The sequence below is a fragment of the Lagenorhynchus albirostris genome, chromosome 19 (assembly GCF_949774975.1).
Source record: "Lagenorhynchus albirostris chromosome 19, mLagAlb1.1, whole genome shotgun sequence".
In the NCBI taxonomy this organism is placed as follows: Eukaryota; Metazoa; Chordata; class Mammalia; order Artiodactyla; family Delphinidae; genus Lagenorhynchus; species Lagenorhynchus albirostris.
In genome coordinates, this window is record NC_083113.1 from 7067792 (window position 1) to 7093735 (window position 25944).

The 25944-nt window shown below is 49.9% G+C and overlaps 2 protein-coding genes and 1 long non-coding RNA gene across 4 annotated transcripts in view; 2 read left to right on the forward strand and 1 right to left on the reverse strand.

Annotated features, from left to right (window-relative positions):
• Positions 1 to 1184: 1184 nt before the first annotated feature.
• LOC132509411 (sialic acid-binding Ig-like lectin 5) lies at positions 1185 to 15991 on the forward strand. Of its 2 annotated transcripts, XM_060130425.1 has the most exons (9): positions 1185 to 1221; positions 1299 to 1679; positions 1903 to 2181; positions 2430 to 2477; positions 3192 to 3446; positions 3529 to 3813; positions 4038 to 4137; positions 4982 to 5063; positions 15569 to 15991. In XM_060130425.1, the coding sequence occupies exons 1-9, from the start codon at positions 1185 to 1187 to the stop codon at positions 15758 to 15760; spliced, it is 1659 nt and encodes a 552-aa protein (XP_059986408.1). In that variant the 3' UTR covers positions 15761 to 15991. The 2 variants fall into 2 exon arrangements, with proteins under 2 accessions (XP_059986408.1, XP_059986409.1); XM_060130426.1 differs by lacking the exon at positions 3529 to 3813.
• Positions 15992 to 21230: 5239 nt separating this feature from the next.
• On the reverse strand, positions 21231 to 25913 carry LOC132509502 (cytoplasmic tRNA 2-thiolation protein 1-like). Its single transcript, XM_060130601.1, has 3 exons — positions 25837 to 25913; positions 23906 to 24449; positions 21231 to 22463 (listed from the first exon to the last, which is right to left on the reverse strand). The coding sequence occupies exons 2-3, from the start codon at positions 24411 to 24413 to the stop codon at positions 21928 to 21930; spliced, it is 1044 nt and encodes a 347-aa protein (XP_059986584.1). The 5' UTR covers positions 24414 to 24449; positions 25837 to 25913; the 3' UTR covers positions 21231 to 21927.
• LOC132509504 (uncharacterized) overlaps positions 25810 to 25944 on the forward strand; it is a 44972-nt gene continuing 44837 nt past the window's right edge. Inside the window, exon 1 of the long non-coding RNA XR_009537037.1 lies at positions 25810 to 25888. This is a non-coding gene — a long non-coding RNA (uncharacterized LOC132509504). The remainder of the gene's footprint in view (positions 25889 to 25944) is intronic.

Sequence of the window (25944 nt, forward strand, 5' to 3'; positions counted from 1 at the left end):
GGCCTCTCACTGTTGTGGCCTCTCCCGCTGCGGAGCACAGGCTCCGGACATGCAGGCCCAGCGGCCATGGCTCACGGGCCCAGCCGCTCCATGGCATGTGGGATCTTCCCGGACCGGGGCACGAACCCACGTTCCCTGCATTGGCAGGCGGACTGTCAACCACTGCGCCACCAGGGAAGCCCTGAGACTGTGTATCTTCATTTTCTTATTAAATGTTAGTCTCCCCACTCAGATTTTTGACTCACCTTTTCCATCCTAGGAGCTTATCCTGTGTTATATCTCCAGCCCCTACATAGCCCCTACCTGGGGGCATGGCACACAGCAGGTGTCCTCAAAGCCTTAGCTGAATAAGTATCAGTGCCAGGCTGTGTCCTAAGCACTTGACACATATGAACACATCTAATCCTCACACAGCATTTCTGCTAGTGTCTCTGTTTTTCAGATGAGCAAACTGAGGCACAGAGAGGCTAAGTAACTGGTAAAGTTGAACAGGTGGCAGGTGAGTTGGTAGGTGAGCAGGTGTCTGGGTTCCAACCCGGGCACTCCTTGCCTTCAACTCCCACATTCGAAACACCCTGTGCTCGGTCTGCTTTGGGCATCAACACCAGGACCAGAGTCTGAGGCTGCCTGGGACGAGGACAGTGATGGGAACGGGGACCTAACTCCATGGGGTCAGGAGGCTCCAGGTCACTGGTGGCGACCACTGCTCTGTGACCACTGTGGACCGAGTCATGTCCAACTGACATGCTTGTTGCTGAGAACTTACCTTTCTCCTGACTTGGGGGCAGGCCTCCATCACCTGGACCCTCAGCCTGGGCTCCCTTCAACATGTGATAATGAATTTGCTCTTTGACCTCCCAGAGGCCCTGATCCCCAGGGAGCTGGACAGGTGATGCTCTCTTCCCCGTGTAGACAACAGTGCAGGGGGAAGGGCTACAGCTGTGGGGCCTTGGGTGCCTAGACAAGCCTCACATTTCAGTAGCTCGCAGTCTGCAGCTGCAAATGGGAGAGACCTGCCCCCTCCTGTGGCCTGTGGCGTCCAAGTTCCCCTTCTGCTTGGCCAAGGCTGTCGCTGTCACCCACTGGCTTCCTGTTGGGGCTTCCTCGGTCGCTCCCCACATTCGCGGCGCTTCCTTCCCTGACTGAGGCACTTGGACCCGGGCTCTGCGCTGGCGGACGCGGACATGGTGCCCCTGCTGCTGCTGCCCCTGCTTTGGGGGGGTGAGTGGGCCGAGGGAGGAGGGGCGGCAAGGGTGGGGGAGGGGCTGGAGCTTCAGCGGAGCCTCTGTGTCCCCCAGGGTCCCTGCAGGAGGACCGGGGGTACCGGCTCCTAGTGCAGGAATCAGTGACGGTGCAGGCATGCCTGGGTGTCTACGTGCCCTGCTCTTTTTCCTACCCTTGGAGTTCGTGGTACTTCTATGGAGAACCCTTCATCTATTGGTTCCGGGAAGGGGACGACATACACCGCAGTGATCCTGTGGCCACAAACAACCCAGGTAGACAAGTGAAGCCAGAGACCCAGGGCCGATTCCACCTCCTCCGGGACCACAGGGAAGAGAACTGCTCCCTGAACATCAGAGATGCCAGGATGAGCGACACAGGAGTCTACTTCTTCCGAGTGGAGAGAGGTGATAGGAAATACAGCTACAGAGATAAGAAGCTGAATTTGCAGGTGACAGGTATGGCAGGGGCCCAGGAGAGGACCCTGGGATGTGGAGACTCCCGTATTAGAACAGGAACAGGACACAGGACCACTCCCTGCTCCAGGTCTTGGGGTTTAGGGGTTCAGAAGAGACACAGGACCTGGGGTGAGCTGTGGCTCTGAAGCACTGGTCCCTCTCAGGGTCACATTCTGGGCCCCCACCCCCCTGGGGCCCAGGCATCTCCCTCTCTTCTCGTCAGCCCCAACAGAGAAACCTGACATCCATTTTCTGGAGGCTCTGGAGTCCGGCCGCCCCACAAACCTGACTTGCCACCTGTCACTAGTCTGTGATGGGGGAAGAGTTTTCTCATTCTCCTGGGCGGGGGATGCCCTTGATGCCATGGACCCAGAGACCCTCCACTCCTCGGTGCTCACCTTCACCCCGAGGCCCCAGGACCACGGCACCAACCTCACCTGTCGAGTGGAACTCCAAGGAGATCAAGTGACCATGGAGAGAACCATCCGACTCAATGTGTCATGTGAGTTTGGAGGGGGGCTGGGTCCCTGAGGGCAGTCGGCTGTGTGTGTGTGTGTGTGTGTGTGTGTGTAGAGGGCAGGGACAGAACGAGGGCCAGCTCACTCTTTTATGGATCTGCACCTTGGGAGCCGAGGTGGGGAGAGGCCATGAGGACAGCCATGCCCCCTTCCTGGTTTCCTTCCTTGGGTGCTGGGTCAGTTTCCATCCCACTGCTCAGCTCTGAAGCAAGGCCATATCTTTCCATCCTAGATGCTCCGTGGAACCTCAGTATCAACCTCTGCTTCAGAAATGTCACAGGTAGGAAAGGACCTCTCTTCTCCGGGGCTGGGTCCAGCTCCTGGGACCACCTCCAAGCAGAGAGGGTGGGATTAGGACTTGAATGCCGTCACATATGGGAAGAGCAAGGATAAAAATCACCACCTTCTCTCCCCCACCTCCCAGGCGCTAGTCCACACGCAGATTCAATACACATATACACACACACACACACACACATATATACATGCACGTACACACGTATCCACATCCACATCTCTACACATCCACACAGACGCATACAGAAATGCACAGACGCACATGCACCCACACACGCATGGACATACACATACAGGCCACACACACACATGCACCACACACATACGCACTCACACACTCTGTTCAAAGCCCGTTTCACTTCACCATGGTTGTGCTCTGTGGTTTTCCTCCACAGAACCACCTGCGTCCCATTTCCTGGTGCCTTCACTGAATCAGTTTCCCAAGGCTTGAGGCTCTCTGTGCTCTGTCCACCAAACAACCCAGGCACGTCCCATCGAGACACTGAGCCTTCCCTGAAGATACGAGGCCCAGACACGTTGTGTCAACCTCCTTAGGGTGTGAGGGTCCAGCCTTGGAACCCACACCGAAGCAAGCTAGCGGGCCAGGGGAGGAGGGGGAGAGGCCAACTAGATCCTAGGAAGGCGGGAGGGATGAGACCTCAGCCTCTCCCAGCTCTCGCTGCACTTTCCCCCAAAGCCCTCAAGGCTCTACAAAACAGCTCATCCCTTCTCATCTCGGCGAGCCAGGCTCTGCAGCTGCTCTGTGTGGCTGACAGCAACCCCCCTGCACAGCTGAGCTGGTTCCGGGCGTCCCCAGCCCTGAACGCCACCCGCATCTCCAGCACCAAGATCCTGGAGCTGCCAGGCTTAGGCGCTGCAGAAAGAGAATTCACCTGCCGAGCTCAGAACCCTCTGGGCTCCCAGAATACGTCTCTGAGCCTCTCGGTGGTCTGTGAGTGCGGGGACCCCTGGGGGCAGGACACCTGGGCCCAGGTGAGGGGAGGGGCACCGCTGACACTTCTCCCTCTGTACAGACCCCCCGCAGCTGCTGGGACCCTCCTGCTCCCAGGAAGATGAGGGTCTGCACTGCGACTGTTCCTCCCAAGCCCAGCCGGCCCCCTCCCTGCGCTGGCGGCTGGGGGAGGGGCTGCTGGAGGGGAATTTCAGCAACGCCTCCTTCAAGGTCACCTCCAGCTCGGCTGGGCCCTGGGTCAACAGCTCCCTGAGCCTCCGCGAGGGGCTCAGCTCTGGCCTCAGACTCAGCTGCGAGGCCCAGAACGTCCACGGGGCCCAGAGCGCCACGGTCCTGCTGCTGCCAGGTCAGGGGGCCTGTTGAGGGCAGAGGCTTAGGGGGAAAGGAGTTAAGGTCCTAGAAGATGATGCTTGGAGGGAGAGGGGCTGGGGCCTGGACAGAAGGTGGTTGCTAGGACAGGGTGCCCCATCTCAGACCTGAAGGGGTTCTCCAGCAAGTTCTGCAAGGAGGTGGGAAGGCAAGAGACTGAATCTTGGGAGTGAGCTCATCTCACAGCCCTCTCCTCTGCAGGGAAACCGGCATCCCTGACCGGAGTGGTTCGTGGGGCCCTTGCAGGTGCCGGTGCCATGGCCCTGCTGTCACTGTGCTTGTGTGTTATCTTCTTTTGCCTGTAAGCCTGTGTTCTTGGGGAGGTGTACAGGGAGGTGTGTGTGGTAGGCAGTCCAGAGAACGGTCATTTAACCCCAGAAAGGCAGCGCTGAGTAGACTAGATCCAGAGGGGGTCTTTTTTTTTTTTTTGCGGGGCTGGGGGGGAATAGGTAACAGCCTTCGTGAGATAGAATTCCCATACATTTAAGGTGTACAATTTATTGGCTTTCAGTCTATTCAGAGTTGTGTGTCCATCACCATGATTTTGATAGAACTTTTTCATTAGCCCCTGAAATGAAACCAAAAGGAAACGCACACCCCTTGTCATCCCATCTGATCCGTCCCCTGCCCTAGACAACCACGAATCTGAGTCCCTCTAGAGTTGTCTATTCCGGACATTGTGGAATCATAAAATATGTGGTCCCTTGTGACTGACCCCTTTTGCTTAGCGTGATGATTTCAAGGTTCGTGCACGTTGTGGCATGTGTCCGTACTTTGTTCCTTTTTATTTCCGAATAATGTTCCCTGGTATGAATGGAGCACGTTTCTACCCATCCGCTCATCCACTGATGGACATTTGGGTTGTTTCCACTTTTTGGCTATCATTTGCCAATAATAATAACATTCACGTACAAGTTTTCATGTGTAAGCGGGGTCTTTAGGGATGGAAATTCAGTCTTGGCCAAGGTCCTGGTCATCCAGGAGGATGAAGCACTCACTTGCACGTCAGGAAGGCCTCCAAGTCCGGTTCCAGGGTCCGGATGCCTGAGTTGTCTTACCAGGGAGTGGGGGCAGCCTGCTTGCCTTTGCCCGAGCCGGCCTGGCTGCAGTTTCTTCTCTTCTCTTCCACTGGTTTCTTCTCCTAGATTGAAAGCCCGCAGAAAGCAGGCAGCCAGGAGACCAGAGGGTGTGGATGGTGAAGACCCCGTCATGGGTACCATCGCCTGGGTGAGTGATGTGGGCGTCTTCTCCTGCAGTGGGAGCCCTGGGCGTATCCACTCGGTGGGTCCAGACTGAGTTCCTCAGTATTTCCTGCTCCTCCCTGGTCCCCCGGGCGGACACCTGGGCATTGACTCCCCTTCTGTTCTTCCCCTTCATCCCCCAGACGCAATGGCCCTCTGCTGACCACTGAGCCAACCTCACCTCTTTGCCAGATACAGCCTTCCAGAACCATCTCCCCCAAACCAGTACTTTCCAGCCCTTCTGGAGTTTCAAAGCTGTTGTTTGCTACCATTGCTTAGAGAATCAAGTCCTAATCCTTGGTCTGATATACGAAGTCCTTCCTGAGGTCTCCCCTGATGGCTGCTCCAGCCACTGGTCCTGCCCTAGGGTCCAGCTACACTGGCCTTCTCACTGTCTCCATAGCAATCTATTACCTGATGACTCAGAGCCTTTGAATGTACAGTTCCTTCTACCTGAAATGCCCTTCCTTCCTCATTTCGACCAGACCACCTCGCCTCCTCCTTCTAGCTCCAATATCAACATCTCTGACTCTGGGAAACCTTTGTCCTCTCCCTCCCTGTCAATGCCCATCCCTCCCTTCTCTATATCCCCAGAGCTCTGTGTCCGCCCCCGTACTGAGGGTCACATCACACAACATCACTATATTTACCTGTCTCCACCCTCTCATCGTATTTGTAAAGTCCTTGAGAGGGCAAGGGTTGTAATTTTCTCTCACTCTGTTCCTGTCCAGCACGACCCCCCTTCTCTGTTTTAAAATTGGGCTTGTGTTGCCCTAAATGGAGTTATCCAAAATGCTTTGCTCGTGACCAAGCTATTATCACTGGAACATGCAGTGTTCGCTTTGTTTTTCATAATATGATAAGCAAATGTAAACCTCCTGTCCAACCTAAGACTTCAAACATTGATGATGACTTTTATCTACCCATGTTGCTCCCTGATCCATCCTCAGTAACCACTGCTCTGAATCTCTTTTTTTTTAATTAATTTATTTAATTTATTGATTATTTTTGGCTGTGTTGGGTCTTCGTTGAGGCACGTGGGCTTTCTCTAGTTGTGGCGAGCGGGGGCTACTCTTCGTTGCGCTGCGCGGGCTTCTCATTGCAGTGGCTTCTCTTGTTGTGGAGCACAGGCGCTAGGCGCACGGGCTTCAGTAGTTGTGGCGCATGGGCTCAGTAGTTGTGGCTCGTGGGCTCTAGGTGCGCGGGCTTCAGTAGTTGTGGCACACGGGCTTAGTTGCTCCGCGGCATGTGGGATCTTCCCGGACCAGAGCTCGAACCCGTGTCCCCTGCATTGGCAGGCAGTTCTTAACCACTGCGCCACTAGGGTAGCCCTGCTCTGAATCTTTTGTTGCTGGTGTTATCACATATATGTTTACCCAAAATGTACACTGTTTAGTTTAATTGCTTCTGAACCTACAAAGGGCTTCACGTTCCGCATACTCTTCTTGGACTCGCTTTGTAGATGCAACATTAGGTCACAAAGAGTCATTCCTATTTTTACATAAAGTTGCAGTTCTCCATTGTATAATAATTCATTTTATTATTATGTCTATTATCTAAGCTTGTATTGATGGACATTTGAGTTGTTTCCAGGTGTTGCTCTTACAAACATTCTTATTCGTGTCTCACTGTGTTCACATGTGAGAGTTTTTCTTTAGCATTACTTAAGAATTTAATTACTAGGTCATAGTGCATGTAAAGTTCATATTTACAAGATCATGACAAATGGTTTTCCAAAGCAACTGCATTCATTTATACTCCCATCGGTACTTATCAGATTCTGTTGATCTACAATCTCTCCAACACTTGGTTTTCTCCATTTTTTTTTTTTTTTTTGTCATCTCACCATCTCACTATGGTGTTGGTTTGCATTTCCTTGGTTACCAATGAAAACAAAAGTCTCTCTATGTCTTCAGTGGCATCTGAACATGTTCTCTATAAAATGCCAGGTCCCATCTACGGCCCATTCCCCTACTGGATGTTGGACTTTTTCTTATTAAATTTGTTGGAGTTCTTTATACATTTTTATACTTTTTTTTTCTTTCTGGTTATATACATGGTAAATATCTTCTCCCAGTGAGTAGCTTATCTTCACTTTTTTTAAAGGTGACCTCTGATTATGGTAAGTTCTGAATTGTAATATAACCATGTTTACCAGTCTTCTCTTTTCTATTGAGTGCCTTTTGGGTCTCATTTAAGAAACTCTTCCCCATCTTAAGATTAGAAGGATATTCAAGTATAGTTTCTATGAAAAGTTTTGTTTTCCTGTTGACATTTAAAGACTTCATCTACCGGGAGTTGAGTTTTGTGTGTGGTGTGCAGTGTTGATCTATATATGTCCTTCCTTCATTTATATAGAATAGTCCTTCGCTCCCTCCCCTACTGATCTGCCATGCCATTTTTGCCATACATCAAAATTCCATACGTGGGTGGGCCTCGATCTGTGGCCTCTTCTATTCCAATCATCAATTTTATAGTCCCTGAGTCAGAACTGTGTCTACAGTCAACAGAATCTATAAACTCAAACATAAGTCCTGGTACCTAACAGAGCAAAACCTTCTCCTGAATCTTTTTCAGAAGCTGTCTTGCCTATCCTTGGCCCTTTGTTGTTCTATTTAAATGTTAGAGTCAGTTTGTCAAGTTCCAAAAAAAGTACTCCTGTTGGAGTTTTGATTGGAATTACATTGAACCCATAGATCAATTCAGGAAGAGTGTACTTGGTTTTGAGTTTAAGTCTTCTAACCCACGAAAAATGGATATGTCTATTCATTTAAGTCTTTTAAAAAATGTTTTCAAGAAAGAGAGACAATTCCTTCACACAGGTCTTGGTCATCTTTTTCTATTTTTCTTCCTAAATACTAGTTATTGTTACTATTGTAAATGCTATCTTTTTTATTTTATTTATTTTATTTTTTTATATTTGGCTATGTTGGGTCTTCGGTTTCTCTGCGAGGGCTTTCTCTAGTTGCGGCACGCGGGGGCCACTCTTCATCGCGGTGCGCGGGCCTCTCACTGTCGCAGCCTCTCCTGTTGCGGAGCACAGGCTCCAGACGCGCAGGCTCAGTAGTTGTGGCTCACGGGCCTAGTTGCTCCGAGGCATGTGGGATCCTCCCAGACCAGGGCTCGAACCCGTGTCCCCTGCATTGGCAGGCGGGTTCTCAACCACTGCGCCACCAGATAAAACCCCTGGCAGGAGTTCTTTAGACCCAACCAAGTTGTCAGTTACTTGCCGCGCAGTCTTAATTTGGATGTTTGGTGGTCGTCTGGGTGGATCTTTTCAAGTCCACAGAGACAGGGCAATAGGAGAATGAGAAGGACGGAGGGGGAAAAGCCTTGGCCTCAGTGCGCTTCTTCACGGCCAGAGAACTGCTCTCTGGCAGACCCTGCAGGCGACGTCAGCTGCCCCTTAACGGGCTACTTGAATCTACGTGGCTCAGGGTAAGTCCCAGCCACCCTTCAGAGGGGAGCCATAGCCCAGTAGGCAGATCGAGATTATGGCCTTGGAGGCCCCGCATTGGGTGCCAGGAAAGATGTTGCAGGAAAGAGAGTGGGGCGCGAGAGGATGGTCACGTCCCAAGTCATGTCTGCGTCCCGGGGATGGCCGCCCAGTGTGGGTTCTTGGCTTTGCGCAGGCAAGGATTCAAGAGCAAGACAAAGCGAAAGAAGGTTTATTCAGGGAGATACACACTCCATAGAGTGTGGGCCATCTTGGAAGGCAAGAGGCCGATGCTATCTTTTTTAAAGTGCATTTTCTGATTGCTCATTGCTGGTATGCAGAATGAAAAAAAAAGTTTTTTCAAAACATATGAGGTTGTTTTTGTAATTAAAAAAAAATCACAGGGGCTTCCCTGGTGGCGCAGTGGTTGAGAATCTGCCTGCCGATGCAGGGTACACGGGTTCTGGGAAGATCCCACATGCCGCGGAGAAACTGGGCCCGTGAGCCACAACCACTGAGCTTGCGCGTCTGGAGCCTGTGCTCCGCGACAAGAGAGGCCGCGACAGTGAGAGGCCCGCGCACAGTGATGAAGAGTGGCCCCCGCTCGCCGCAACTAGAGAAAGCCCTCGCACAGAAACGAAGACCCAACATAGCCAAAAATAAATTAATTAATTAATTTTAAAAAATCACAAATTGGTCTTGGGTGCCATTTAGAATCGTGTTGCATTTGTAGCTGGAAAATTCTTAGATCTTATCCATAAGCCTGCTGAACCATTCCTTTTCAGAGATAAAGATACCATCTGAAAAATTTGTAATATTCTTGTTTTTAACGGTCGTGGCTTGCTGAATCAAAGCAGCTGAGTTTGATGCACATGTAATGTCGTTTCCTTCAAGAATCAGCTGGTCCTTTCGGGCTTCAGGTACTGAAGAAGAAACGCCTAGCCTCCTGCAACCCCTGCAGGTGTATTTTTCTTCTGAGAGGTTTCAGATTTCAACAAATGACTCACTCCCCTGAATAAATGGTGGGGAAGTGAGCGCACCAAGACTGCCTCGTGTGGTAATGGAAGTCCGTGTGACACTTCAGATTGTGGGCAGGTTGTTTGTACAGTAGTCAATTTCTTTTCATTTCCCCACCATTTGTCCACACAGAGCTGCTCCTTTTACTTTTTTTTTTTTTTTTTTTTTTTGCGGTACGCGGGCCTCTCACCGTTGTGGCCTCTCCCGTTGCGGAGCGCAGGCTCAGCGGCCATGGCTCATGGGCCTAGCCGGTCCATGGCATGTGGGATCTTCCCGGACCGGGGCACGAACCTGTGTCCCCTGCATCGGCAGGCGGACTCTCAACCACTGCGCCACCAGGGAAGCCCTCTTTCACTATGTTTTTAAGCTGGATACTTAGCTTATTAATATATAGCACACTTCTTTCATTATAAAAGTATTTTTGGATAAATTTCTCTCAGAATATGACTTTAATTTCATTCCACACATTTTGAAATGTGTTATTTTAATATCATTCAGTTCTAAATATTGCTAAAACCCTATTGTGATTTCTTTTTGGAATCTTAAATTATTGGGGATTTAAAAAAAAATCCAAATGTATGGGGATTTTAAAACGTCTTTCCATCCTTAAATTCTAAATACATTGAGTTTTTTCTCAGAGTGCATGGTTTTTATGATACCTATTTTTTAAATTTGTTGAGACTTGATCTGTGGCCTGGTATGTGATGAATGTTTGTAAATATTTCCTATATGCTTCAGAAAAAAAAATATTTCCTATTTCATAAATTCTAGGTAAGATCAGTAGGCCAGTGTGTTAACTGTATTGTTCAAATCCAAATCCATATCTTTCCTAATAGGTCTTCCTGACCTGTCAATATTTGAAATCTTATGTTATGATAGTTTACTTGTCAATTTTTCCCTGGAGTTCTAGCAAATGTATTTCTTATAATTGATGTATTTTTAAATTAAAACTGTATATTTTAGAAGTATTGTATCTTAGTGAATTGAACATTTTATCACATTTAATCACATGTAGTGATTGTCTTTGTGCCTACTGATACTTTTTGTTTTAAAGTCTATTTGGTTAGATCTTAAAACAGATACACCAATTTGTCATTGGTCAGTTAGAAAGGATAATATTTCTCCATCCTTTCCTCTCCCCACCCCCTTCCAACATTTTACTTATGCTTTGGCAGTGATTCTTTTAAATAGTATATAACCAGGTTTTAAAAACTCCAATTTCACATCCTCTGTTGAGTTCACTCTCTTTGGATTTATTGTGGTTATTGATACATGTGGATTTCTTTGTACCATTTTACCTTTCCCTTCTGTTTGGTTCCAATTTTTTTCAATATTTCATTTTCTCCTTTCTTATTTCAACATTTAATATCTCTGTCTTACACCTAACAGAAAGAACTCGAGTGCTTTCATATCTATTGGTTTCCCCTCTGTCCACCTTCTACTGTAATGTTGGTTCTTTTTCTAGATCTCCAGTTTTCATTCTGGGTAATTATGAACACACTTAACATTTTTCCGTTCTCTGGTCTTCTTAAAAAAATATATACAGGTACACATTTTACTGAGGTGTTTGAGCACCTTTGTATCCTATATTTCTTGCGTGTGGTTTCTTAGTTTTGTTATTTTTATTTGAATTCTTCTTATTTGAATTCTTCCTCCCAACATGTTCTCATTTGGGTTTTCCTGTATTAAGACTTGTGTCTGAAAATATTTTTATGCCCCTACAGTTGAATTTCATTTGGCAGGATATTGATTCCAGGATCAAGGTGATTTCGCTTCAATGCTTTGAACACTTTATTCATTGTTTCTTGTACCCAGTATCGCTGTTAGAAATCTTAGGGCTCGCACATTGGTAGGTAATCCACTCATTCTCCCTGGAAAGGTTTATACGTTTCTCCTTGGTTTTGATATTTTTAAGAATACTCTATTTGGATGTTGGCTTTTCCTTGTCTTTTTTCTTGTGTCTGTGGGGTCCTTTGAGCTGAAGTGGTTCATTTTTTCTTTAATTCTGGCAATTTTATCTCCACTATTTTTGTCCAAATATTTCTTCTTCTTTTAATTTCCTTTTTATCTCATTTGGGGACTGTTGGGATTTCCCTGGCGGTCCAGTGGTTAAGACTCCATGCTTCCAATGCAGGGGTGGAGGGTTGGATCTCTGGTTGGGGAACTAAGATCCCACATCACATGCCGTGTGGCGTGGCAAAAAAAAAAAAAAGCATATCATTTGGGGACTATTATAATCTGAGCTGAGATCTTCTATTTCTGTCCTCTATCTATTGTAACTTTTCTTTTCTTTTTTTAAAAAATATTTATTTATTTTGGCTGTGCCAGGCTCTAGTTGCAGCATTCATGCGGGATCTAGTTCCCCGAAGAGGGATTGAACCCTGGCCCCCTGAATTGGGAGTGCGGAGTCTTACCTACTGGACCACCAGGGAAGTCCCAACTATTCTTTTCATATGTTGTGTGCTTCATCCTTCCCTACTTCCTTCTAGGGGAGACGTCAAAGGCCCTTCCAGCTCACTGACGTGTCTTCAATTGTATTCATTCTATTCTTCATTCCGCCATTGGGTTCTTCCTATTCTATTTTTCAGACATAATATTTCCACTTTTTACAGAACTGCATACACATTTCCTTTTCACATAATTTACGTGATTACATGACTTCTTGTTTTACATTTTATGTACATAATTTCTGATGTATATAATTTCCTTTTTTTCCTCGCAGTTTGGAGATATATTTGACATACAGCACTGTATAAGTTTAAGGTGTACAGAATAATGATTTGACTTACATATATCATGAAATGATTAGCACAGTACGTTTAGCAAACATCCATCATCTCATATAGATAGAAAATTAAAGAAATAGAAAAAATTTTTTCCTTGTGATGAGAACTCAGGATTTACTCACTTAATAACTTTCGTATGTAACATAGAGCAGTGTCAATTATAATTATCCTGTTGTACGTTTCTAGTACTTATGTATCTTATAACTGGAAGTTTGTACCTTTTGACCACCGTCATCCAATTCCCCCTCCCCCAGTCTCCCGCCTCTGATCACCACAAATCGGATCTCTTTTTCTATGAGTTTTCTTGTTTGCTCATTATTGAAATATAATTGACCTACAACACTATGTTGGTTCCTGTTACACAACACAGTGATTCGCTATTTCTGTATGTTTCAAAATGATCACCATGATGTCTAGTTACAATATGTCACCATACAAAGATATTGCAGAGTTATTGACTGATGTACCTAATTTCTTCTTCTCACTTTCACGATGGTAATATCATCACTCACTTCTCTTAGTGCATTTAGCGTGCTTAGTTTAAACCCTTGATCAAAGTGTTCTAATACTTGTGCTTTGGAGGTACAGGAAGTTCCCAGGTTCCGTTGGCTTGTTTTCCTTCTGGGACATTTACACTCCACGGGTGTCCAGTCCTGTGAGCTGGGAGGGCATATTCCCCTGGCGATGTTAGTTACTCAGTCTGGAGTATTGATTGGGTGAAGGTGAAAGGCAGATGATAGTCTGTGTCGGCTCAAAGGAGCAACGGGGACCAGCCCCAGGGTGGAGCTCCCCCAGGCACCAAAACCACTGCCCATCATTCCCACTTCCTGTCCCCCCAAGAAAGCAGCTTAAGTCGCCCCTTTGCCTTCTGACCCTCAGAGAGAAGGAGCTTTGGGCAGGGACTCTTCGTGGATTTTGATCCACTGGACTCTGGAGTTTGGAAAGGAGAAAATGATGACAAGAATCCCAGAGGCCAGTGAGGCTCCATCTCTGCTCTCCTCTTCACTCCAGGGAAGCTACGGTGCTGATGCAGCACTTACCTCTGGCCACCTGCATATCACCGTCCTGTCCAACGCTGTCTGAATTCTGCAGGCAATGATTGTCCCAAGGCAAGAGTAGAAGAGAGGAAGGAGCAGAATTCAAGCACATTTGAGGGGAAACATCCTCTTATCAACAAGGCAGATTCCCCAGCCCTGGGCTGCAGCACATCGCCTCCCCGACCCCATTTGTTCACATTAGCCTTTACTTCCCCCTAGGGACTTCAGTGTGATCAATTGATTATCAAGCAATCGACTAATTGATTTATAAAATTTTGTCATCCTGTAGTTCTATCTGTAGTTCTTCTTTGCTGGATCTTGGTGAATAGAGCCAGTGGCATGTGTGAATTCACTATCTTGACAGAACTGTGACAGAGAGCTTTGTTTTCCCCATTATTTTACTCTCAACCTTTCTGTAACTTTCATAATGTGGGCAGAATAGTAAAGCGATGAGCTTCATAGTCCCTGGAGTTCAACTTCCTGTGTTCAAGTCCTCGATCCAACCACTTCCAAGCTGTGTGACCTTGGACAAGTTAGTTAACCTCTCTGTTTCTTTATTTTCTCTTCTGGAAATAAGACTGTGGATATGGTGGTAACTGCTTCATTGGGTTGTTACAAGAAATGCTTAGAAATGTGCCTAGGTCATGGGGAAATTGCTTACAACTGTTACCTAATGTTACTATTCCCCCCTCTAATAAGGAACTGCATGAAGGCAGGTATTTTGGGCTGTTTCAGTTCCTCTTATGTCCTCATTTGCAAGAATGGCACCTAACTCCTAGCCAGCACTCGGCAAAGAGGTATTGAATGAAAGAATGCACATATCACTTTCTCCTGTCTATTCATCTGAGCTGCATGTTGCCTTATGATGACCAATTTATTCCCTTCTTAATACATGGTAAGGCTATTATTAATGGACGCACATCCTTATTTCTCCCTCTTTGGCTGCAGTAGCGTCAATACACCTAGCTGCTTTGTCATTTCATTTTACCTTGCTCATGTCTAATACGGGCAGCTCTGTCTGGATATTCTATTTTTTTGCTGAGGTCATAAAACCATTTGTTCCTAACCTGGAACTCGTTTTTTTTTCTTTCTGGGCTACTTTTGAAGGCTAATGTTGCTTTCAACACTCTCTTCTATAGCATGATGATGTAGGGGTGTGGGCAGACTTGAGAGAGAAAAGGAAATGGCTTACCAGTGTCTGGGTACCATCTTTTTGGGAGACTTGGGTCCTGCTTTATTTTCATTTTTGTTTTATGGAGCCCAGGCCCAGGATCCAGAATTGCCATCTCTTTTTAAAAATTATTTATTTATGGCTGTGTTGGGTCTTCGTTGCTGCGTGCAGGCTTTCTCTAGTTGTGAAGAGCAGGGGCTACTCTTCATTGCAGTGTGTGGGCTTCTCATTGCAGTGGCTTCTCTTGTTGCAGAGCACAGGCTCTAGGCATGCAGGCTTCAGTAGTTGTGGCACGCGGGCTCAGTAGTTACGGCACCCGGGCTCAGTAGTTGTGTTTCGCAGGCTCTAGAGCACAGACTCAGTAGTTGTGGCACACGGGCTTAGTTGCTCCATGGCATGTGGGATCTTCCTGGACCAGGGCTCGAACCCATGTCCCTTGTATTGGCAGGTGGATTCTTAACCACTGCACCACCAGGGAAACCAGAATTGCCATCTCTTTTCTGGTTTCTGGTTTTCTGCATAAGCTATCTCACAGTACACCAGGAAGTTAGAAATTTGCTTTGTTTCCTTGTCTCTAATCCAGTGCTCCTAGCAAACTAAGCTGCCTGAGGTCAGGGTCCATGTCTGTTTTCTCACACAGTCCACCTGGCCCCTCGCCCAGGACTTGGCACGGGAGACACTGTCAGTAACACAGCAGACCTGGGTTTGAGTCCTGGCTCTGCCATTTACTATATGAGTGACCTTGGGCAAGTTACTTTACCTCTCCCCACCTCAGTTTTCCTACCTGTATAATGGGTATAATGAGAGTATCATTCATACTGGGGCTTTCTGTGAAGGTTAAATATGATTCGTAAGCCCTTGATATGGCCTAATCAGTCTTAGTATTACAAAACTGTAAATGAATGAGTGAATATTTGAGTTCATAGGAAACACGTGTGGAATACGAAGATGAATGAATAAATGTCCCTTCAGGCCGACTTTCCCTTGGAGGGGAAAGTGCCTGCCTTACTCCTTCTCTGACTCCCTTTTCTCCCCTTTACTCAGGGTTCCAGGCAAAAGCCCTGGCCAGACGGCCCCCCAGACCAGACGTCGTCCCCTGCAGAGGATGCCCCGCCTTCAGGGGAGCAACAGGAGCTCCATTACGCCTCCCTCAGCTTTCACGGGATGAAGTCTCGCGAGCCTTTGGACCAGGAGGCCACCAGCACCACCGAGTACTCAGAGATCAACACAAGCTAGTGAGGACTCGCCCAGAGCTTGGTCCTGGCTGGAGGAATCACAGCCTCTGTGGGGAAAAGGAGAAGTCAGGGACTAGTTGATGAAGGCTTTGTGGCAGTATTAGCATTAACTACTGTATGAGTGTCCCCAGGTAGAGCAGAAGGAAGACAGGTGACAGGATTAGAGACTTGGGCTCAATCAAATGCAGGTTCCAGCACTTCCTGAGGCATCGTTAGCAAGCAAGTCACTTTATCTCTGTGTCTCAGTTTTCCGTTCTGTAAATCAGAGATCATGTGTCTCACCTCAAAGCTGTGTGAGAATTAAAGAAAGAACACATCAAAATCAACCAACAGAGGTCCCGTCATGTGGCGTGTGCTTAGTGTCTGCTGGTTTCTCTTCCTTGAAGAGAAAGGTCCTCCTGGCAAGTTCTCCTGAGGCTGGGGGTGACTAGTGTTGACCTGAAAAAAATAGACGGCCAGACATTTCTCCAGCAAACATGGGTTTATCCGGCATTAGCTGAGCATGGCAACTTGGGGTCTGCAGCCGTTATGAGCCATGGGCAAGTTCTGACACAGCAAGGGAAGGAGACCGCTTTTATAGAGGGGCGAAGGAAGTTGGGGGCTAGAGTAAACAGAGTCCCTGGCTTTTCATTGGCAGAGTCCTTGCCAGGAAAGAAGAGCCGTCTTTCTTCTTCCTGTCGGGCTCTACTCATCACGGGCCGTGAGAGGTCTCCCTCTGGTCTCCTGACTCTATTAAACTGAGGCTTCATTTTATTCATTTTTTACGCCAGGCACAGAGGACAGGGTGGCAACTTGTTGATGTCATTCTCCTTCCCAGAACTCTTCAAAGCCTCCCCAGGGAAAGATCAGCCCCTCAGCCTGACATTCGGTTCATAATCTTTATCTCCTTGCCTCACTTTTTTTTTTTTTCTTTTTGCGGTACACGGGCCTCTCACTGTTGTGGCCTCTTCCGTTGAGGAGCACAGGCTCCGGACGCGCAGGCTCAGCAGCCATGGCTCACGGGCCCAGCCGCTCCGCGGCATGTGGGATCTTCCCGGACCGGGGCACGAACCCGTGTCCCCTGCATCAGCAGGTGGACTCTCAATCACTGCGCCGCGAGAGAAGCCCCTTGCCTCACTTTTGTCTGTCAATTCTTGCAGCACATTTCCATCTCCTGACCTCCAGTCCCTTCCCTATCTCATTTATGGACCCTAAAGGGATCTTCCCAACAGCCAGAGGGCTGACCCTTACTCTCCTGCACAAACCTGTTTGTGGCTTCCTGGTCTTAGTACATTGCAAGCATCTGTCCCAGCATTTAAAGTCCTTCACGGGGACTTCCCTGGTAGCACAGTGGTTAAGAATCCACCCACCAATGCAGGGGACACAGGTTCGATCCCTGGTCTTGGAAGATCCCACATGCTGCGGAGCAACTAAGCCTGTGCACCACAACTACTTAGCCTGTGCTCTAGAGCCCAAGAGCCACAACTACTGAGCCCACGTGCCACAACTACTGAAGCCTGTGCGCCTAGAGTCTGTGCTCTGCAACAAGAGAAGCCACCACAATGAGAAGCCCGCTCACCACAACAAAGAGTAGCCCCCGCTCGTCGCAACTAGAGAAAGCCCGCGTGCAGCAACGAAGACCCAACGCAGCCAAATAAATTAAATAAATAAATTTATATATAAAAAAGACCAATTATCTTCCAAAGAAGAGCAGTTTGACTTACTTATCAAGTAGCACCATGGAGAGCAGAAGAAAGCAAATACTGTCTTGAAATATAATTTTATAACCTATACTCTGTAAAGATAATTCAAAAATGAGGAAGCAGTACAATTTAGAACAAATACACGAGAGGTTCTCTACCGGTAGAATAACAATAGAAGATAGTTTAAAAATTCCTAACAGTAGGGATTTCCCCAGAGGTCCAGTGGTTAAGACTCTGCCTTCCAATGCAGGGGGCATGGGTTCAATCCCTGGTCAGGGAACTAAGACCCCACATGCTGTGGGGTGCGACCAAAAACTTAAAAAGATTTCCTGACAATAACAACAGCTAAGTCCAAAGCTGGGGGTGGGGGGAGGTAAGTGGACTTTACATTTCCTAATATCTGCAGATTATCCAGGAGGAGATAGAGGTTTTCATTTACTTTAGTAGGTTAATTATGCATGCAGGAATTTTATGGTAATGACGACAAGCATAGAATCAGAATGTATGACTTACAAACTAGAAGTCTTTAAAAGTATCCTATAAAAACTTAGTAAATCAAAAGAAGACAAGAATGGAGAGATAAAATAATGTGAAATTGGTGGCACATATAGAAGATAAAATGTAACGTGGGGTACCTACATTGACTATACTGGATAAATGCTTCCGTTAAAAACAGAGCGTCAGCTTGGATTCTTATTCCAAGTATATGCTCTTTACAATATATGCGTCTAAATTATAAGGATAGAGAAGGTCAAATGTAAAAGCAGACAAAATTAGATACTATGACAACATTAATTAAAAAAGAAAGCCTTCCGAAGCCCCTCCGACTTAGGTGCCCTGCTGGCCTGAGGCTCAGGACCTTGTGTCTGTGGACTGGGGTCCTTGACGGAGTTGGGGTTTTCCTGAACTCAGTGCCCAGCTATGATCCAGAACCATGGACAGCGTCAACCGTTCAGCTAGGACCTCCCCGGGGTCTGGCAGGGTGGTTGGAGTGCCCCCTGGGGGCAGATCCCTGACCTGTCTCAACTGCAGAGGAAAGAGGGCTGGAGGAATGGGAGTCGTGACATTCTGTCCCTCAGGACAGAGGTGCTCATCAGGGGACAGCCAACTCCTCAGTCTCCCCTGAAAACCTCCTCATCCTAGGGAAGAGGGGACTTAGCTTCAGAGACACAATGCATTTCTCACAGTTCTTTGCCCCTCGGGGCTGACTCTACCCCCTGCAGAAAATCTTCCCTGTGTCAGATTCCTCCCCTTTCTCCCCTCATTTCCAGTAGGTTGCTAGTTTGTTCTTGTTTTTAACCCCTTTCTCATACTGTCATGGAACTCTGGATGACGGAGAACGTGGTTTATGACCATTTTCTAAGCCTGGTGCTCGGCCACGTCCTGATTCAGCTCAAATAAAGGAATCAGAAGTCTGGTTTAGCTGATGGGTCACAGAAATACATTCTAAGTTTTCCTTATTCTCCATGAACGGTAAATTTTCAGATTGGGGAAAGGATCTTGTGGACTCAGTGGAACACAGCATGGAGAGAGTTATCATGAAGTGCAGAGGAAGCCAGGCAAGGTCTGGAAAAAGTAGTAGTGTGGTAAGGAGAGGAAGCTTCGATAGATACCATAAAGAGGGCAGACTTTCTGAGGCTGGAGGGCTTGTACAGAAGTTAGAACTCATTCTGCAGGTGTGAGTGCAGGGCTCATGGGAAACCTGGGAATGGACTGAGAGCCACATGCAAATCCAGTGGCTTTCTGAACTGAAACTGACACCAGAAACCTGCAAACATCACGCCCAGTTCTGGGTCTGGACCCAGCACCCCAGTTCTGTTTCAGCCTCTGACCAGAAGGAGCCCCTTGCACATGAGTTTGAGGTCAGCCATCCTTTGTTGAAGCTTCTTGTGTGATCAGGCCTGAGCTAAGAGCCAGGATTGAGAAGATTCTGTTTCAGGTAGGTCCTGTGCCCCCCACACTCCCCTGCTCTGAGAGAATTTGAGGAGAGCAGCGAGAGACCACAGTCCATCCATTTTCTGAAGGGGATGGAGATGGACACTTGGGGGAGGCAACATGAGTGGAGAGTTGGATGGAAGGAACCACCTTGACAGGTTATCATCAGACTTTGGATGAGAAGAGCTCAGCCTTTACTTCCCTGGTCATCACTGGGGAGAAGGGGAGCTCCTGAAAGAGGGAGGAGTGGGGGCAGTCCAGTCCAGAAGAGTCTCTGGATGACTGCTGCTTCTGAAGCTGCCCTTCATCTCCAGATAGAAGGAACTGATCTGGGGTGTCAGTCATCCCAGACTTGCCCCATCCAGGCCCAAGCTGCTGCCACTTCCCTGGCTGTGAGTGTGCAGGGTAAGTGGTCTGCAACACGTGACTCTATGCAGGGTCCTTGGTCTCCACTTTGGGGTACAACTTGGAGAAGCAAAGGGTAGGAGCTGCAGGTATAAGGATTGGGGACACTGTGTAGGACAAAGTGCTTCTTCATGCTCTGACCTTCTCTCATCCTGAAATTTCTAGGTTTACTCTAAAAGAGTCTACATATTCTGATTTATGGAAGGGGCCAACATAGACCACGACCCTCCTATGCCCACAAACAGACCAGGTCAAAAGCTGCAAGGGACGATCAAGGACCTTGGGCCTTTTCCATCTCTTTGAGAACCTCCTCCTATGACTGATCTGTGAGCAACAGAGATGCCAGGATGGGGGCAAGCAGGACACTGGGAGATGGCGTGAGGTTCATCCCAGTGTCATACTTTTCTGAGCTCCTGTTCTCTCTGTCCCGCCCCAGTGTTGACCCAGACACCTGACATCTATATCCTGGGGACCCTGGAATCTGGGCACAAGAGAATCCTGACGGGGTAGGGCACCCAACAACTGGCAAGGGGTGTCTCTGAGTCACCCTCCCCCCAACACACACCTTATGGTCGTGAAGATGCAGAAGCTCTGCATCCTTGCAACTTCCCCACCACAAAATGCTCAGGTGGACTCAGATCCACTTCATGGCTGCTGGTTCTGGGAAGGAGACATCCTCACCTAGATGGGAGGAATCAGGGAGGCTTCTGGGAGGCCCCTGGAGGATGTGAGCCAGAAGATGGGAAAGGAGGGCACTCCTGACAAGGGACCAGCCCAGCACAGCTCGGAGGTGGGACCGAGGACACCAAGTCTCCCCAGGGGTCAGGCAAGAAGTTTCTGAGCCTCACACCTGTCTGGACTGGCAGGGAGGCAACCCTGCAACCCAGAGCCCCCTGGTGGCCAAACTTTAATACAAACAACCAAGTCGGACACCGTTACCAAATACTCAAAACAGTGCTTCGCTAGGAGGGTTTGATTCCATTTTCAGTGGAGGAAATGGAAGACCAGAGAGGTTAAGTCACTGACCCAGGCTCACCCAGCTTTGCCTCTAGAATCTGAGGTCTGGGGAGCTCACCCAGCGGCTCCCCACCCATCACACAGAGATTGGGGGTAAGGACTAAATCCACTGTCTTGAGGAGCCCTAGGCAGCCCTGGGTGTAAGCCCCTAGTTGGGGCTCCAGCGAGGTGACCTCAGGCTAGTTGGCCTCAGGCTGTAACAGGGAAGAGTCAATCCTGACTACGTGTGGGATCTGTTTCTTTTACTTTAACCTTTGCTTTCCGCCCCTTTAGTTCACTGAAAGGATACTATCTATACATAATGGCCTGCCTCGGGGAACCCTGCCCCTCTGCCTGAATGTTAAACCAAAGTTGCCTTTGTTCAGGGAAACATCCGCACCCTGTCCACCTGTGAATGGCTGCAAGAAAAAAGAAATTAACACATCCCCTCCCCGAGGCTGGCCATTCCAGGGGATATTTGAAAAACTTATGGCCTTTTCACTTTACTTCCTCATCTTCTCGCCCTCTCTGTGCTGTAAAAGAAACTGGCAACCAAACCCGGAATAAAGTCGTATTCCTTGCCTCAACACTTCCTCTCCGACTTATTGGCCTGTGGTGCGGGGAGCAGAGCGAGCTTGGCCTCGGTAACAAGCCTACAGCCAAAGAGATCGTGGTGAGGATGAAATGAGATGATCCAGCGCCTGCCCTGTACACAGCGCTCACACAGAAGCATCACGATTGCTGTAACTGACGTGCCCATCACGTTACATGGCTTTGCTTATCCCACTGCAGGCAAACATGAAACATGAGGCACACAGCAGGCGCTCAAGAAGGGTTAGGACTATCTGAGCACGCCCAGAGCCCCACAGAGGTCCAGGCAAGAAGCCCCCTAATTCCCACTCGCTCAGGAATGCAAAGTTGTACAGTTCTCTCCTCTCTGAGGCCCAGGGGTCCCCCAGACACCCAGGAGTCCTCCGCAGCCCCAGGAGCCCAGAGCCCCAGCTTCTGCAGGACCACAGGTGAGGGGTTCCGACCCCTTCCCAACCTCACACCGAAGCCCGGGCTAAGGTAACTCGGGTTCCTTCACAGTGTCATTTACAGGCCGCCCCGCACTCCCACGTCGTCGGATCCCAGCGGAGAACTGGAGTCTCTAGAAGCCAGGGATGGGCTCCGAAGTGGGGGGTCCGGACGGCTGTGGCTCCCGCGGCGGCCCCTCCTCGTCCAGCCCCCGGCGGCCCTTGCCGATGGCCAGGCGGGGCCGGCCGCGGTTCAGGCCTTCCAGGAGGGCGCAGGCCTGGCAGAGCGCGCGGCTGGCCAGCGCCCCGCAGCGGGAGCAGGCGCCGGGGGGCGGGGGCCGCGCGGCCGGGGCCAGCGCCAGGCGCTCGGCCGAGTGCACGAGGTCCAGCACCGCCGACGGCCGCGCCGCCTCCAGCAGCTTGAGCAGGTCGCGCGCGTGGCCGCGGAAGGCCTCGGGCGCGTACACGCACTCCTCGGAGAAGTAGTCCAGGCGGCGGAAGTGCGCGTACAGCACCACCTCCTTCTGCGAGGCCAGCTGCAGCGGGCGGCAGCGCGGCAGGGCGCCCCCCTCGCCCGGAGAGCCCAGGCCCCCGCCGCGCGCCAGCCGGCCCGCGTCGCCCCGCAGGAAGTTCATGAGCACCGTCTCCGCCATGTCGTCGGCGTTGTGTCCTGGGGGAGAGACGCGAGCCGGTGAGGAGGGGGCGCGGGGGCCGGCGGGTCCGCGGGAGGAGACCCCGCGGTACCGTGGGACGGCCAGGGGGAGGCTGCGGGTGAACCCCGCGAGAAAGGAGAGGGGAACGCACCAGGCTCCCGTGGAGCAACTTGGGATGCCCTCATTTGCCCCCCTCTTATTGCAAACCAGGCTCTGTGCTCGGTGCCCTTTCAGGTAGTGAGTAACACTGCTTTACGCTACAGATACAATTTCAGTCTAGTGAAGTGTACTTCAGACCGCACAGACATCAAAATGGCATTTGATGGAGATGCTCAAGTGGGCTGTTGACACAAGTGCCTCTGGGAATGCAGATTATGGTATTTAGAAGGACCAGGGAGAAAGCCAGTGCATAGTTACACAACAGTCACCATAAATTTGAAGCTGAATCTCTGCTTATTCTGCAACTTGTCATCTTATACTTGGGTCTATAGTAAAACACCAGTCTTACGGCTTCTCAAGTCGGCCATACTTTCCCTCCTCAGGGCCTTTGCATAAGCTGTTTCGTCAGCTCAGAACGTCTCCCACCCCTGTTTTGTCCTTCACCTAGTTACCCACTCGGCTTCAGGTCTCCGCTCACTCAGGAAACACTTCCTTAATCCCCATGTTTCTCCCTTCACTAGGTCCTCCTGTGTCATTTTCCTTAGTGGCACAGGAAATAATTATAATCAGGTTACAATTACGTATGTGAGAAACGTACAGGAGCAGAGACTGTCTTGTGCATCATCATAACGGCAAACATTTATATGTTTACCGTTTCTCAGTGTCTTGTCTAAGTGCGTCATACGTAATTCCCATAATTCATCTAATTCCCAGTAACTCTAGGTCCTAGATAGTATTAATATCCCCGTTATATAAAAGAGGAAACCAAGGTTAGGTAGTTTGTTCTAGGCTATATAGCTTGCATCTGGCGCACAATAAATGGTCAACAATTATTTGTTTAAGTAATGATTGGTACAGAGAAAGTGTTATCAAAGAGGAGAAGCGAATAGAGAAAAGGACACAGTTGCGTTCAGACTAGATGCTTCTGATGGGAGATGCCCCTTCATACCCCTCCTTTTGTGACAAGGGACACAATGTCATAAAAAAATAAGCGCAGAGAACCACAGCCCTAGCCCCTAGAGAGTACCCTACCACCCCTCTATTTGCCAGCGTGTGTGTACAAAGATGATGGCAGTGACTCAAAAGCTTACCATGCCCAACCTAAGGACACGCACATACTGTGAACCTTCAGTGTGCATGCACAGCCCCTCCTCCTTTTTTAGCGTCTCCAATTAGGATATACGCAGTCTCCTTTACGACCTCTGGGGCATGCGCCTCAGTGGGCTTACAGTGTCCGCCCCTCGGCCGCGCATGCGCCCGTTCCTCCCACCGCGCCCCTCTGTGCCGCGCCTGCGCTCACCCGTCACGACGTGCGTGGCTCCCACGCGGCGCGCCCCTTCCTCTAGCGCCCGGCGTCGCAGCACCCCGCAGAAGGTGCAACAGGAGCGGCTGCGGCCGGAGCCGGCCGTGCTGCGGGCCACGGCGTCCATCGTCCAGCCCCCGAAGAGCTCTGCGTAGGCCACGACGGTGAGCGGGAGCTCCCAGCGTGCTGCTTGCCGCCGCACGGCCGCCAGCGCCGCGTCCCGGTAGCCGCCGATGCCCTCGTCCACGGCCACGAGGTGCAGCGAGATGCCCAGGCGCGGGGCCAGCTCGCGCAGCACGTGCGCCAGCACAGTGGAGTCCTTGCCGCCCGAGGCGCCCACGGCCACCACGGCGCCGGGCGGCAGCAGGCGGCCCGCGACCACGGTGTGCAGCACCTCGGCCTCGAAGGAGGCGCAGAAGCAGGTGGTGCACAGCGCCTGGCCCGAGCGCGGACGGCGGAGGGCGGCTCGCGCCTTGTGGCAGGAGGCGCACTGCGGGGCGGGCATTGCGGGGTCCTGGCGAGGCGGGAGGGTTGGCTTCTCCTGGATGGGTGGAGAGAGGAGGCGGGTTACACGTGGATTCCGGATTAAGGGGTCGTTGCCTCTCGGCAGGCTGCCTAAATAGTGCCCAGAGTAAACCCATTGTCTGGAACAGTCTTCCCCCAGCGCTGTGCAGGCCTGGCACCTTCAAGTCTCAGTTTAAGCTTTCATTCATTTGTTCAACAAATATCCACTCAGTGCCTCCAAAGTGCCCAACATTGGTTAGGCACTGGGGACACAGCAGGGAGTAAAACAGGAAGGGTTGCAGGCACTAAGTTCTAGTGGAGGAGCCGACGCAAAATAGTTTTCAGATATAAATAGGTTACCCTCTGAGCTCAGACCAGAAAGAAGAGAAGGAGTTAGGCATTAGATCAAGGTGGTAAGAATTTTCCGGATAGAGTTAATACCAAATGCAAAGGACCTGAAAGGGCAGGTCCTGTCTGTGTTCTTTTGGGTGGAAGGTGGTTCAAGACTGGAGAGGGTCGGGGGCTTGGAGATTGGCAGGGTGAGGAGCTTGGACTTTATTCTGAGTGAAACAGGAACCGTTGGATGGTTTTAAGCTGTATAGTCACAGGACCTAATTTCTATTTTAACAGGATCCCTTGGGCTGCGTGTGAATAGAGGGGTGGAGAGTGGCAAGGACAGACGTGGGCAGACCAGTGAGGAGGCTCCTGCAGTGATCCAGGTAAGCAACAGTGGTAGCTCGGAGCAGAGTGGAGACAGTGGAGTTGGAGAGAAGTGGTCAGATTCTGGATCGCTTCCGGAGACAGAGTAGATGGGACTCTGCCAAGTCTTGGGGGACGGCAGTGGATGAAACAGAGGACTCATGACAACTCCAACTTTTGTTTTGACTTGAGCACTTGTAAGGGTAGTGGGACCATTTAATAAAGAGGTGGTGGGGGTTAGGGAAGACTGGGGAAATATTGTAAGAGGAGTAAGCTTATGGCAAAGAATCTGGAATTTCTTTTGGGCATGGCCAGATTTGAGGTCCTTTGCTCTGCAAGTCTTTCCAGAACTCTGGCCTGGGTCTGGCGCCTCCTCTGGGCTTCCACGGCCGTCTGACCCTCAGCGAAGGCCAGTCCTGACCACTCTAAGGTTGTAATCAGGACAGAAGAGGGTGCGCTCGTACCGCACCCAGCTTGGGCGGTGGGAACAAGGAGTCAGACCCGGCCGGCAGAGTCCAAAGCGGGTCAGCAGGGACACCAGAGGCTTAGGGCACTCCCGTGTGGAGGGCCGGCGGTAGACCGGCTTTGGGGGGATCACGGAGGGGAGTGCCATCTCCCGAGGGATGCCTACCGAATGCGTGGGAGAGAAATATGGAGACCATCAACTCCTCCACGGCAGCACGACCAAGGGCCGAGATCGACCCGCCGCGGGAGGAGGCACTCACCTGAGTAGAACCCGCGCCGGACGGTCCAGGCTCAGAGAAAACGCGGAAGCAGGTAAGATAACTACGACTCCCAGAAAGCTTTGGGTCAACCCGCGAATGACTCCCAGG